At 33.7% G+C, this 15,618-nt stretch overlaps 1 protein-coding gene across 1 annotated transcript; it reads left to right on the forward strand.

The window, feature by feature from the left end:
• The first annotated feature begins 1,768 nt into the window (after nt 1–1,768).
• Nucleotides 1,769–15,595, forward strand: LOC102602518 (endoplasmic reticulum-Golgi intermediate compartment protein 3). Its single transcript, XM_006353938.2, has 13 exons — nt 1,769–2,198; nt 3,439–3,512; nt 3,738–3,821; nt 5,252–5,332; nt 5,563–5,643; nt 5,851–5,943; nt 11,194–11,373; nt 11,459–11,526; nt 11,637–11,688; nt 13,426–13,479; nt 13,566–13,658; nt 13,961–14,027; nt 15,192–15,595. Exons 1-13 carry the CDS (start codon nt 2,057–2,059, stop codon nt 15,281–15,283), a joined length of 1,161 nt encoding a protein of 386 aa, XP_006354000.1. The 5' UTR covers nt 1,769–2,056; the 3' UTR covers nt 15,284–15,595.
• The last annotated feature ends 23 nt before the right edge of the window (nt 15,596–15,618 follow it).

Raw genomic sequence — 15,618 nt, forward strand, 5'->3', positions numbered from 1 at the left:
AGAAAGAGGGTTCAAGCATTAATTTTTCTTCTTCTTAATGAGGAAGAAGATGAGAAAGAGACCTTTTGGATCGGATTGAAATTATTATGTATTTGACACATTATTGGTGTATCTATCACATTACCGAGTTAAATGTATCTATTATCAGTATATCTAACTAAGTTTATAAGTATCTGAATAAATATACGCATGTACTGGAGATTTATGCATGTATATATCTGCCACATTATTAATGTATCTGACATATTATATATGTATCCAACACATTATTGAGTTAAGATTATATATATTTAGCTTTTTATTAGTGTATTTGATGAAGTATATATGTATCTGACAAAACATACACATGTATTTGAATAACAATTCATGAATTTGAGTTCAGAAGTCCGGAATTTGGTGAATCGCCAAAATAATAATAATGATTTTGATTATCTTTTTAGGAGTTGTGATATGCCATATCCTTTAAAGTTGTTGCAAATGTGATTTTCTCCTTAAATAATGACTTTCAATCATATCTAATTAGACACATTTCTTAATTAATAATTTTCAATTATATCTATTAATTAGACACACTAATTGATACGAGATGCATGTATCTGAAAGAGACAAATACATGTATTCGAGACCCAAAATATGGTAAGGAATGTAATATTGCAAATTAGTGTATATCTAAGTAATTAGATCCTAAAGTAGTGTGATTTGTGTAAGTTACCCAAAAAATAAATAGTTCTGAAATAAAAAAAAAAAGAAAATTGTATAAAAGAGCAAACTATTAATTCAAATTAAATGCTATAACCACAGTTTGATTTAATTGTAACCCGTAGCAAACAGTTGTCATTCGCCTCTCTCCCCAGATTTATCGCTCGTCACTCTCTATTTCTCGCTCGCCAGTCTCTCCCTAGCCTCTCTCACTTTATATAAACACAAATGTATAAAATGCGTTTGTGTTTGTATAAAGCGAGAGAAAATTGTATATACAAATACAACTACATATATTTTCGTCCTATACACTTATAATTATACAAATACAAATCTTCCCCTGCCCAGTTCTCTTTTGCCTTTCTCTCTTTCTCGCTTTATACAAACATAGATTATACAAATTACAATGTATAATTTGTGTTGTATAAAGAGCGAGAGAGAAAATTTTGATATACAAATGTTTTATTTCGATTCAATTGTATGCAAAATTCAATTTTTTTGCTACAAACACATAAAATTGAATTGAGAGGCTGCCAGCGATTTATACAAACGAGAGGCGGCCAATGATTTATACAAATGAGAGACTACCAACGATTTATACAAATGAGAGGCTGCCAACGATTTATACAAATAAGAGGCTGCTAGCGATTTTATATAAATCTGATGCTCCATAACAAATATAAAGTTTGCTATGGAGCGCAATTATACAAACTATAGCTATAACATACAAATATGATTTTTATGTTTACTAAACCTAAAATTTACTCATAAAAGAATAGTCCAGGAATAAAATTTTGGTGTCTTATTTGATTGTCATGTTCTTGATAACTCATCCCACCATTTATACTATAGTAATGAGATAAGTTATCACTAATACACAATAAAATAAACTAACCAAAATAGCTAATTCAAAAATAATTAATCCTCAAATAAATTAACTCGAGAAATGTCTTCATAGACAACTGGTAGCCGCCTAATGCGACCTTTTTCAACAGTCCTTTATTGGACCTGATCTGTTATTGCCTCTATTAGCCCAAAAAGAAAGGCCTAAATAGTAAGCCCAAAGAAAGGAGAGACGTAAAACGGTAGATCAAGCTAGACGAAAAAACGATGACACAGTTCTCCGGCGAATGTTCTCTGTCCTTTTCCTCGCAATAAAATCTCTCAGATTCACATTATCAAAGGAGGACTAGGACGAGAACGGAGAAGAGAACTCGCTAATTCTACCGCCGGAATTAGCTAATTGGCGATCCATCGTTCGACGACGGCATAAATCTCTAATCTACTACTATTTTGTTGAATTTCCGTATATATTTTCATAGTTTGTAGAGCATTTCCAGTTTAAGGATCGGAAAATATGGATAGTTTTATCAGTAAAATACGAAGTTTGGATGCATATCCGAAGATCAACGAGGATTTCTACAGCAGAACACTTTCCGGAGGTGTTATTACCTTAGCTTCCTCCATCATCATGACCTTGCTTTTCATCTCCGAGCTCCGTATGTCCCTTCCTTTTTGTTCTCAGTATATATTGTATGAACCTATTTAATCATAGAATTGTGTGGTAGGATATTAATATATTTTTCTATTCCGAAATGGATGTATGAGTTTGTTATTCCATTTTTTAATTATTCTATGCGATATTTTGATGTTGTCAGTTTCATTTGTCAATATGTAATCTCCACCATTCAGGATTTGACCTCAAAACCAAACTATGCACATAGTGAAAGAATGATTATTTTGGTGCTTCCAGAATGTAATCTGTAGCAATAGGATCTATTAGTAATGATCTTCATTTAATCCAATTTGGAGGATGACTCTTGCCTTATTATTTGTGTCAGGGGTGAGTGGTGGAGCAAGGAAAGATGAACTTTTGCACAAACTTAGTTCTTATAAGATGAAAGAAAAGGAAAACGAAAGAAAAAGAGTTGGCCTCTGACATCCCTGACTAGTTAGGTTATCATTCCAATTGTTCTGCTAAATTTGGCATCCTGAACTTCCGATATAGGATCTTCCTGCTACCTTTACCTTCCATGGTTTCACGAAGTCTTCGATGGTTTTAATGCATTTTTGTCGATTCCATTTGCCAAACTTGGTAGTAATTTACCTAAGAAGCAAATTCCTTTTCTCTCCAGCCTTTTGATATGAATTGTCGGAAGCGTGGCAGAAGATGTTCAAACTAGCACAAGTAGCAGTCTGTAGTTCCTTTTGTATTAACAATGCTGTTTACATTCTATTTAGTTTTATTTGAGTGATGAGATTTGATCGAAACAAAGTGAGGATATGAGAACATATATCTCTTTAAGCTATGCAAATTTATTAAGTACTTAGTTCTGTTATATTTTTCAGTCAGGCAATTTTCAGAAGTCTCTGTATGTCCTTATCTGTGAAATTGAATGTTCTTTATGAATGTATTTTTGTGTTTCTGTGCATTGGGATTAGCAGACTGTGGCAATTGTTCATTTCTTTATAGTTAAATGGAAATCAAGTTTTATCCGATGGTATAAGAGACTACAAATAGTTTGGCTGCTGAAGTGCATTGTGCTCGACCTCCCTATTTTTGTTTTACCTTTAGTGATATATACTGAATATATGGGTGTTGTGGCACTAGATAATAGACATTTTCTATTTCCATTGTGGGAAGGACGGGGTTTCTTTTTTAGCCCAACATGATGTTATGATGTATTGTTATCATGCTCCATGTTCTTTGTCTTTATTTTTCTCCTGGCTGTGCTGTAGGATTATATCTTCATGCTGCCACCGAGACAAAGCTTATTGTGGATACTTCAAGAGGAGAAACACTGCGCATCAATGTAATGTTACTCCCACCTTGAGGCTGAGTGATGTAATTATCTGAGTTTTTGAGGTTTTGAATGTCTGAATGCTCAAAGTCGTTTATTTTTACTCCCTTTTAGAACTTCAGTCTCTTCCACTATAGTATTGTATTGCATTCTGAGGATTGGAAGAAGCTGATCTGGATTTCTGAGGCGGTTATTGCAAAAGACTGATTGTAACATTGATTTGATCTGAAATTGCAGTTTGATATCACCTTTCCAGCAATTCCATGTTCAATTCTCAGTGTTGATGCCATGGATATCAGTGGAGAGCAACATCTTGACATTGTATGTGCAGCAAACAGGTTATATTGTCCAGTTACTAAGTTCCTAGTTTTCTCCAACCCCACATGATTGCATTCTCTTGAATGCTAGTTCTGTGTATAGAGCTAGAATCCTTAATTTTCCTTTAGGGTTATGGTTCTCATTGAGTTGTCAAGTTAAATAAGACTTGACCAGATAATCTCTGTGAAGTATTGTGTGCCACTCCACATGGCTGAATATCTGCTCCCTGTGCGTACCTGAGTATGTTATCTCCTAGTGGAAATAATAATATAAAGCTACAATTAGCAACTTTGCTCATTATGCTTTCCTTACCAATTAATATATAATTTTTTTTATAATGTTACCATTATCAACAAATATATCCTTTTTTTATGACCTAGAAATCCGTCATGGAGCCGACTTTTCGGGCCAACCACAACTTTCGAAACTCTGGGAGGATAGGCCTACCCCTCTACCCTTATCCACTTAAATGCTGGACTTAGTGCGCTAGGCGCAGGACTTGAACTTGGAACCTAATACACAAGTCCCTCAATCTTTGCCAATTGAGCCGACTCCAAAGCTAATCAATATTTTTTTTGCCAATCATGTCTGTTCTTCAGTACCACAGTATTCAAAGATAGAACTTGTAGGCAATGAGGAACACACCTTGGTGTGTAGCCTAAATGAGGTGAAGCGCGACCTTCTCTGAGCTTCATGGCTTAAGCATGCCTAAAATGAGCATTTGACAACACTCAGTGAGGGCTGTGTAATAGGATCCAAACAGGGTCTCTTGATTTTTTTCCTATTCCTCAACCACTCAGCCAAAAAAAGAAAAGGAGAAAGTGTTCTTTTATCCACGTGTTTTTTCTTGCTCTTACATCCTACCTTGTTCGACATAACAATGACATGAAAGAATTATAATCTTCTAAATTGTATATGTTTGTCTAAGCCGATGGAGTTTCTTTGAAATGATCTTTAACTGCTATCTAGTAAGTATCTGCCACTACTGAGCTGTTCTAAGATTCTGAGGGTAAATGTGAGTTTTTCTTTGTTTATAATTTGTTTGTTTTTCAGTATTTGATGCTTCACTTATGTGTTGGGAGGCACTGAGTCTTACTAAGTGTGTAATCTTCTCTTTCCTTGGAACTGACTAAGTCCTTTCCTAACGCTAATTTCCTAATTATCAAGAAACAAAAGCTTAATTGTGTAAGACAAACAGTACATTGTAAACTAGGCTGCAAGAGGGCCTGTATGCAATGAAGCTAAGCGCATCACTCTCAGCTAGATATGGGACATGCTATTATTGCAGCAGAAGCTAAGGCCATTATGAAAATAATAACCAAAGTTGTGAAGTAAAGATAATTGCAAGCTACTTGCACTATTTATTGGAATTCTAATGCTGATGAGTATGCTCTTTGGGTTTTTGTATGATGTGGTTATATTTATACTTGCAGAGACATGACATCATCAAGAAAAGAATTGATGTTCTCGGAAATGTTATTGAGACAAGGAAGGAGGGCATTGGTTCTCCTACGGTGAGATACAAGTTACTCTTTATTTTATCAAAAGTAGCTGATGTAAAAATTTATTAAGCTTTATTTCAAATTTTATAGCTGTCAAATATCTGGATTTAAAGAAATAGTTTTGGCCACTATTTGCATTCTAGATTTTCATGGATCAAATAAAAATTATGACTTTTGATTTAAGAAGCATGCTCTATTTATTCCTTTCAAGCACCGAGTCTATGACTTTTTTCCAACAACAGATTGATAGGCCTCTGCAGAGGCATGGAGGAAGACTTGAGCACAATGAAACATATTGTGGTTCCTGCTATGGTTCTGAAGGGGTATGTTCCTACTTCGTGATGCTAGAAATCTCTCTTAGTTTATGATTTAAGCTGTAGTATCCTCTTTGTAAATTTAATCTCTTAGTTTTGTTTACTTTCATGCATCCATTCTTTTTGTTTGTCCTTGATTATACCACAAATACAGATAATTATCTCATTAAACTGTTTCTTATACATACCAACTCTGAATTCCTGTCAACTTTGCAGTCAGATGATCATTGTTGTAACACCTGTGAAGATGTTCGTGAAGCCTATCGAAAGAAAGGTTGGGCATTGACAAACCCAGATGAAATTGACCAGGTACGTTGAAAATTGATCATTGAAGGAGTTATATATTTTGTGTGTTTTCTTCTTCTCCAAATTATTCCCTGAAACTGAAGTCATTTTTCCTCCTGAAAGTTCGACTACCATAGCTTCTTTCTCATGTGAAAATAATAGATCTAAGAAATTAACAGTACTGAAATTCCATTTCGCACCTCGTATCGAAGTTATGAAACATAACATGGATGTGATAGAAGAACTGTGAGCACTATGGTCTCACAATCTCAAAGAAACAAATGTGACATGATAATTTTTGTACGTGTATGTTGAATGGAATGAATGTGATTGATCTAACTTTTTTTCTTAACTATATGCAAAGGTCAATTTTGATTTTTGACTATTCGATACTGTACATTTTATACATTAGCTGTTAGGATAGCATTTATTTGACGTTTGAAATAAGATTATATTCAATCGATTTTGTTTAGTAGAATTATACTACGGGTAATCACAGAAACCATGTGATTTTTATTCTAATTACCAAATATCTCATGTAATTTTCATATTAGCAAATCTTCTGCAATTAATTTTTATGTAAGACAACTAGCTTGGTTTGGGCATCTCCAACCTTTGCCCTCTATTTCACTCTCCAAATATAGAGTTCTCTATTTTTTCAGGCAACCAACTCCAACCCAATTCTCTATTTCACTCTCTAAAAAAGAATCTTCTTCTCTTTCCTCAATATTGTATTATCATTTCTATTTTAAATCCTTTCTTTCTTTTTTCCGAATAATCACCCTATATGATTTTCATGTAATATAAAATTTTATTATTTTTCAGATTCTTTATATAATATAAATTTATATTTTATTCTAAATTTCTAAAGAACAACTATGAATAATTGTAAAAAGAACAACCGCAATCACAACCACAACTTCTCTGGATCATACATTAATTTTTTTCCGAATATTGTTAAATTTGGAAACGACCTACCGGATTATTAAATGATATTGTGATTTTTAAAATTATTATGTTATGTATTGTATTGTATTGTTATCTTGTATTTGTATTTAAATGGCTTAAGTCATTCATGGCCACCTAAAGTTGTCCGCATATTTCACTTAGACACCTCAATTAAGAGTTGTACCTATTGAACACCTGTCTTGTTCAAAACATGTACCTATTGAATACGTTTTGATGACATGGCATCATAGGTGTAATACACCTTTGAGAAGCGCGTGAAACAAAAAAAAATTACTTATAGACCAATCACAAAATAACACGTCAACATTCAAAAAGTAAAGCAAACATTTCAACATTAAAAAAAAAATCCCTGAAACATGTCTTCTTCCCCAATTCCAAACCACCTTATTGCATTTCCTCCTCACCAGTCACCAGCTAAATCGCTTTGCCACCTTCCCCTGCCACGCACCCTTCCTATATTCTCCTTCATTTTTCCTTTCTACTATCATTCCACCATCACCAATATCGTCTTTGTTATCTTAGTCGGAAAAGTACTCATTAAATAAATAGCAGTCAAAATTTAAAAAAAAATGAAAAAATTCTAACATTATAAAATGTAGAAAAATTCGAAGAGTTGAATATGTAGGAGGAATTTAATCAAAAAGAATAAAAATCAAATTGGTAAAAAAAATCGGGTGAACCTCCATTTTTTCCGGCAAGACTACTTAGTATCTAAAATTATTTTCTTTGAAATTGTTAAAAAATTCAAGCCCTAAAAAACTCGCAACATAAAAAATATCAACAAATCTTAATTGATGTTTGAGGAAGACAATGAAATTGGAGAAATGGCAGCTATGGTGTTGATGGAAATCACCAAATCGGGATAGAAGGGAGAGGGTAGGTAGCAAATATGGTGTTGATTTTCCTAATCACCATGTGGTGGACGCACTGAGGTAGCCGGTCGGCGGATTGGTTGCTACCGGAAATGTTCTGGGTGGGTTGTGTAGAGTTCATTGTTGCCTTTTTTTTTTACTTTAAAATATTTTCTTATAATATATTTTTATATTTTTGAATCCAAATGACATATGTCACAATTTAATTCGTCGTTGTGCCATGTCATTGCGAGCGTATTTCACACACTTCACATTTTTGTTTGATTGTCAAAAAAATGTCGAAGAGGTATCAATTCGAAGGGGTAGAGGTGTTCAATAGGTACAAGTCTTAGTTGAGGTGTTCAAGTGAATTATGCGGACAATTTTAAGTGGCCGTCGATGACTTAAGCCTATTTAAATTATTATGTTATGTATTGTATTTTTAATTAAAATTTTCATTTCATTTGTGCATTCTTCAGTGAAAATTAACCATAATATCAAAAATATATTCACTTAAAGTGACGAAATTTTTTAAAAAATATTGAAATATTATTAATTCGGGATGAAAGTAATATATATTAAATAATATATTTTTAAAAATGTTATATTACATTTAAAAAGAATTATGAATATTAGAGATTTAATTAATATCATTATATGTAAAATAATATGTTAGTTACAAAGTAATAGAAATATAATGTTCAAAAAGTGAAATAGAGAGTATGAATAATAGTTCTCCAAATTTGGAGAACTACTATTCAACTCTCTATAATTTGAGAGTAGAGGATAAAATAGAAAGTGCTTGGAGATGGCATTCTCTAGTTTACTCTCCAAATATAGAGAATGGAGACTAAAATAGAGTAGGGTTGGAGATGATCTTTTAATGGGGTGTAGTGCCTGTAGGTGACATTATCTTTTAAAAATGGATGTTTTTTTATCAGTAAAATATTAGTGACCTAATCCTGTAGCATATGTACATCAATGTACAACTAATACTTAGGCATTCACAAAGTTGTCAAAAATTTACTTGGGATACATTTAGCAGAGGATTCTAGTTTTGATGACACTATGGGAAATATGATTACCATACATCATTTCTGAAAAGGTGTTTAAGGAGTTGCTGATTTTGTAACACACATTTTTTCGAGCAACTTTGAAATAAAAAGCTTCCAGAACCCCGAAACTACTTACTTAATGACTTGTATTTTAAACTCTAGAATATGGGTGAGTTTATTTTTTCCATTTCAAGAATTATTCTTTTTCAATAAACTTCATAGTTTCTACACATAATGCACAAAACTTAAATCACGAAGGAAAAGTGTTTAAAATAAGAATTTGAAATTTAGCTTTATTGTTTTTCCTTTTTCTTATTTGGTAGAGATGCAAAGGAATAAAGTAAAACCATTTCAATAAATGTGAATGGGAAAATGTCAAACTCTGGAAGATTTAGATGCTGATTGCGAAAAGAGCAAGGAATAAGATGGTAGGGTAAAACCATCACTTCTGAGGGCAAAGTGGTATGGTTTTCCCTTAACCCTCAACTAGGTGAGAGGTAATCATTTCTTTTAGGGATTTTCTTTAATCTGTTCGAACCTTAGAATAGATTTATGTAATTAGTAGTACATTTTGTTAATCAAAAGTTATCCATGTGACCTCGTGACCGGGAGGTCACAAATTCGAGTTGTGGAAACAGTCTCTTGCGTAGATGCAAGATAAGGTTGTGTACAATAGATCCTTGTGGTCCGGCCTTTCCCCAGACCCCGCTCATAGCAGGAACTTAGTGCACCGAACTGCCCTTTTAAAAAAGTTAATTAACTTATAGAATGGTAAGAAATTGAGTGTAAGCTGAATCTTTTACATAAGTGTTTATTTTGAGCGATCAATTCTTTAGACCATTTTGTGACAAATAGTTGGATGGAAGTTCCTTTTTTGTTTATAAGAAATAAAGATGGAGCAGAAACGTATCAAATGGGTTTTTGCTCTTGATGAATAGCCTACAACTTCTGCAGGATTTGGTTTGTGGGAAATATTAGCCAAACTAGAAATGGTGTCACAAGATATATAAACAAAGAGACCCGTCTTGGATGTATGCACAAAAATTTAGTGATACCAACAAGACCTATTTTAAGGGCCCGTTTGGCCATGCGATATGGTATCATGAAATGGAATCATGAGATGAAATTGAAGTTTTGTTTGGACATGCGATATGGAATTTTTGTATTGTATATTTTCTCATAAACATAAAAATCTTATAAGTTGTAAAACTATTAAAATATCCCCAATTGTTTATTCAATCTTATTAAATAAACAAAATTTATAAATCACATAATAAATTATTACAAAGCTATTTGTTCTCCACTTAAGTAATTGTTTCATTTAACTTTAATTTAATTAAAAAAAATTAGAACATAAATTGTAGTGTACTAGTCTTTAATATAATCCTCCCATATAGTATGAACAATTTTCTCACGTTGAACTTGCATTTCTCGATCATGTGACCGAGAAGACAAACCAACATTCTTACTTTGAGCCATTTGTTGGTCAATATCATCCGCACCTATATTTTCATGCTCATAGACCATATATATTTCATCACTTTAACAATCGGTTGGTGTGAGTTAAAGTGACTATATGTTGGTGAGAATAATAAATTTTAAAAAGTAATGATGTTATTATGAATTTTATTTACATATGAAATAAATGGTTAGTAGATATAAATGTGGGGTTGTTTAACAAAATATAAACTCGTGGATCAATTTTTGTATTAAAATATTTCAAATCATGATATGGAATTATATGATAATTTCATATCATGGTTTTTGGATATGGAATCATGAGATGGAATCAGCGTAAAATCACATGTCCAAACGCTGATTCCATCTCACGATACCATATTGTGATATGGTATCGCATGGCCAAACGCCTACTAAATGTCTCTTTTGTAACAAGATACAAAATGGTAATCCGAACGTTACAGCTTGTCTAAGTTTCCCAGCTCATGTGAAGGAAGAACTGCAAAAGTTTATCGGATAGAAATTGTGTTAAAGACAAATGTGATAAGATGTTGATTTATTTATGTTTTAGTTTTGATTTGCTCGTCCTATGGAGGATTTTGTGTTATCTACTTATTACTCCATTTAAATTGAACATTTCCTTGTATATTTTTTAATTTTGGTCTTTTAAAAAAAAAAATTGCGCTTCGCTTCATGCTTTAAGAGAAGCAGGGCCTTGTTCACTTTTTTCTGCTTCACGCTTCCCTGAACACTAGCACAACGTGATGACAAACTTCAAAATATGCTGCTTTTGCTTCATATATTTTAACATATTTTGCATACATATTATTCAATTAATATGAAAAGATCGCATGGATATTGAGCTTTAATTATTTCATGATGTGCTGATCGAACTCATGGCTGATCTTTCTTCTTTCTCTTTCGAAATTCATCTGAGTTAGTGTAAGAGAGAGGGTTTCCTAGAAAAGATCAAAGAGGAAGAAGGTGAAGGATGCAATATGTATGGGTTCTTGGAGGTCAATAAAGTGGCTGGAAATTTCCACTTTGCACCTGGGAAGAGTTTTCAGCAGTCAAATGTTCATGTCCATGATTTGCTCACATTTCAGAAGGATAGTTATAATGTAAGATGTTTTCGCAACTTGGTTCATCTGTTCATGTTTGTTTTTGGTGCCTAAATGTATCTTTACTAAAAACTACTTTCAACAGATTAGTCACAAGATCAATAGATTAACTTATGGAGAATACTTCCCAGGTGTTGTGAATCCTCTTGATGGGTACATCACCTTTGCTAGTCTTTACATTGTTCGCTGGTGTCTTTATATGATGGATGTACAATGACACGTGTATTTTGACTGTTCCTTTTTTTTTTCAATCCAAATTGCAGTGTGATGTGGACACAAGAAACACCCCACGGCATGTATCAGTATTTTATCAAGGTTGGCATTTTTTCCTGTGACTGCCCTCTTACTTTTCCTTTCTTCCCTGTTTCTGCTATTTACATGAAGTTCTGTGAGTTTGTAATTTTCACTTGATTTAGTGTTTCCTGGCTTACTTGTCATAGAGTGGTCATGGATTAATGCCTAGAGCTTCTTTTCCCCGTCCCCTGTCCCCTGTCCCCAATCCCCTTGTCACTTGTACTTGTATTTTTTTTTCTTTAAAGAGAGAGAGAGAGAGGTAGTAGCTCTTTGAGTTACTGAGATTTAGTCCTTTAGTAAGTAGTTGGTTTTCCAAGCTTAAGGACCAATTCAACCATTATGAAACTCCTATGATCAGTATAAGCTCATTTACCGAAGGCTATCCATTTGCCCAGTCTTGGTGGCAAAAACTTGAGACCTGTTCTTGTGGGCTATAGCAAGTTCCCAGTGGACTAGTTGATGTATCCACAAGCTGGTGCATGCCCCACTACATCCCCCATAACTGATAATCGTGTATCTATCAAAAGAAGAAGGAAAGATAATCATTTCTAAAGATGCAGACCACTTCCTTTTCGCGAGTCAATGTTTTCTCGTTCCGAGTAATTCAAAAACAATTTACCTTTCTAGGAAAGGAAGGTTCCATCACACTATCAAAAAGAGATAGAATAGACCCTATTTCATACTGAGACTACTTTTCCTTTTTCTCCTTGAGCCGAGGGTCTATCTAAAACAACCTCTCTGCCTCCCCCAAGGTAGGTAGGGGTAAGGTTTGCGTACACACCACCATCCCTAGATCCCACTTGTGGGATTGCACTGGTATGTTGTTGTACTACTTTCTCTATCTCATTTCCTCAAAAACTAAATATACCTTACGAATCCCAAATGTTCCACCAATTGTCATTGAACACTAAACATTGCAACCCTTGTAATGAAAGTTTGATGATACTGCTTTCGCTCTGTTTTCGTGCAAAAGTTAATTAATTTGTTTGTAATTTAATGCATGATTTAAATATTAAACAGTGCCTGAAATGGCGTAAAGGTCATGAAGAAGCACAAATCGTATTATATGATTAACAAAACTCAAATTAAAGGAGCGTACGTTGATCTGATTGCTTGTTCATGTTGTCTGCTAAGTTTTATAGACTCTCACTACCACCCCTCAACACTTTTGATTTGTTGGATAGTACAACTTTTATTCTCTTGTGCATTCGAAGTAGAACATATATCATATTAAGGTGTGGGATTCTCCAAAAGTAGTGTATTTTTAAAGTACCCAACATTGGTACGGCAATATTTTTGGAGTGTCCGAGCAACATCAATTATTATTGTCATTGTGGAAAGAATAAGGTCAAAAGTTATATCTATGATCTGTAACATCTTTTTCTGTTTGTGATACAAAAACATAAAAAATATCTGGTTCTACCATTTTGTAATTGTTGATGTCCATATGGTATTTGCTGTTGGATGTTTCAGTATATATACACTCTTGTTGTTGTTATTATTGTTTTGTTTAATAATGTCAAAGATGGTAACCATCTTTCTTCATTTGGAAAAAAATTGCATAAACCTTCATCTGGCATTCTTTAATTTTGGCATTTGCTATTGCCATGTTGACATGGCACATTATTTGTTCTTGGAATGTTAATTCTTGTCTTGTCATATGATAACCACTGTACATTAGGTTAACCTAATTTTTTGTGAGTTATCGATGGAAAGTTACTGTTATTGTCGATAGTAATATCTAGTTATTTGCTACAGGTGGTACCTACAGTATATACAGATGTCAGTGGGCATACCATCCAGTCAAATCAGGTTTTCTAATTCTTCAAGCTATCTACCTGCATTTGCTGTACTACCAATAGACCACAAAATCTGATACAACAGCTTATCGTTTGCAGTTCTCGGTAACCGAACATTTTCAAGGCGCAGATTTTGGTCGTTTTCAGTCTATTCCTGGTGTTTTCTTCTTCTATGACCTTTCACCAATCAAGGTTTGGCATTGCTCCATTGCTCAAATTTCCAAGTCACTAATTTGCCTCTGAAACCTATTTATTTTCTTCATCATAACCTCTGTAAATTGTTATATTAAGGCTTCATCTCTTTAAAAGAATGGGGTTGGTGGAGGCCTGGGGTAGTAGGGGGGAAGGGCCATTGAGCCTTTACACTATAGGAAGGAAGGAAGCATTATTGCCACCAAGTTATTACCCAATTCTTTAATATGGATTTTTCTCTTTCCTGTTTTCACCCGTTTCTTGTTGTCCTTAATTACATATCTTATCTGGCTCTGTTTCAGGTAACATTCACTGAGCAACACGTGTCATTCTTACACTTCTTGACGAATGTCTGTGCTATTGTTGGAGGTAATTATAGTCTTCATCCTTTCCTGTTTATCTCGCTAATATTGATTGCATCTTGAAAAAGTATTTCTTCTATTCTATTATACGTGAAAATGTTTGAGTAGACACAGAGTGTAATATGTTAATTTGACTTATATATTATCTTAGTGATGGTGAAAGAATATTGAAGTGACGGTTTTAATGTTAATTTTCTAGAAACATCACATTATTAAAATTTGAACAACTAATGAATTTGAAATCTTGGAAGTCGTATAGCAATGGAGTGGCAATAAACATTCTTCTTATAATGGTGGTGCCTGGGTCTATTTGCACGCACCTTGACTATTTCACTGGGTAGCTGCTACCTCCCACCAGCACAGGTGTTGGGCAACTCTACCACCAAGATTTAGGCAGACGGTGTTAAACATTTTCGAATGTCATATAATTGGATTGAAGGGAGTACTGACTTTAAGAATTTGTTGAATATAGAACAACAATTCTTATTAGAAAACGATATATTTCCAATATTTCTCTATGCTGCACTATATCACTCGGTGCACCTATATATTCTAATTTCTTTCTGTTATTGGAAAATGAACCTTTGAGAGGGGTTGTACAATTATTTCCAGAGATGCAGAACTCATCATTTTCGACATGGAGTATAAATTTATATATGAAAAATTACAAAAATTCAACAAATATTAAATTCTGAACTCATGATTTTAGAAGTCTATGAGTTCAATGATTAGAACCTTGAAAGTTGAACCCATCAAAGTTAAATCCAGAGACTGCCTCTGGTTGTTCTTATTCTTTCGTTGGCTCCACTGAAGTTACCCTTTGATATTGTTATATATCTGCAAGTTGTAATGTTTGATAAGTTCACGGATGAAATACCACTTTGTAGCTCTACAACACTGATGCAACCTATAACCATCTAGGACTTACTCCCACAGTGAATCACATCATGTAGTTTGGTCATAATTGTAGTCACCTTGTCATATTGCCTTTTTACATTGCTCTTTTGTTTTGTTTGAAAATACTTGGTTATATACTCAGAAGAATCTCGTTTCATTTCAAGAAATAAAAGGTGTTAGTCCCTTGTGTTTAGACCAAAGTAGCACTTGCATCACATCAATGATGTTTGATTGTGCACTCTGTATAATCTAAATTTCTGGAAATTGTATCCAGGTGTTTTCACTGTGTCTGGGATACTTGATTCATTCATATACCACGGTCAAAAGGCGATCAAGAAAAAGATGGAACTCGGTAAATTTAGCTGATTGGCTTACCATGACGGAATCGGTCTAGACAAGGGAGACAAAAAGATTGGACCAGCTGTGACAAGGTTCAACTAACTTTTGCATTACAGTAGCTTTTCTTGAGAGAATATGATCGGATCTTGGTAGCTTTTTTGTAATCGTGTTTTTGTAGACTTGAACATCAGTTTTTCTGCAAGTGATTACAGGAGATCAAATGCAAAGAAGGGGGATTGTTTAAGGGGCTGAATTTGTTCACTTTTTCTGATAAATTAAAAATTGTACATGAAGGATTCTGAGGAACTTCAATAGACCAGTGGAAACTTTTCCTTTTTTTTTTTTTTTTTTTTTTTTTTTTT

Source organism: Solanum tuberosum, unplaced genomic scaffold (assembly GCF_000226075.1).
Source record: "Solanum tuberosum cultivar DM 1-3 516 R44 unplaced genomic scaffold, SolTub_3.0 scf00164, whole genome shotgun sequence".
Lineage (NCBI taxonomy): Eukaryota > Viridiplantae > Streptophyta > Magnoliopsida > Solanales > Solanaceae > Solanum > Solanum tuberosum.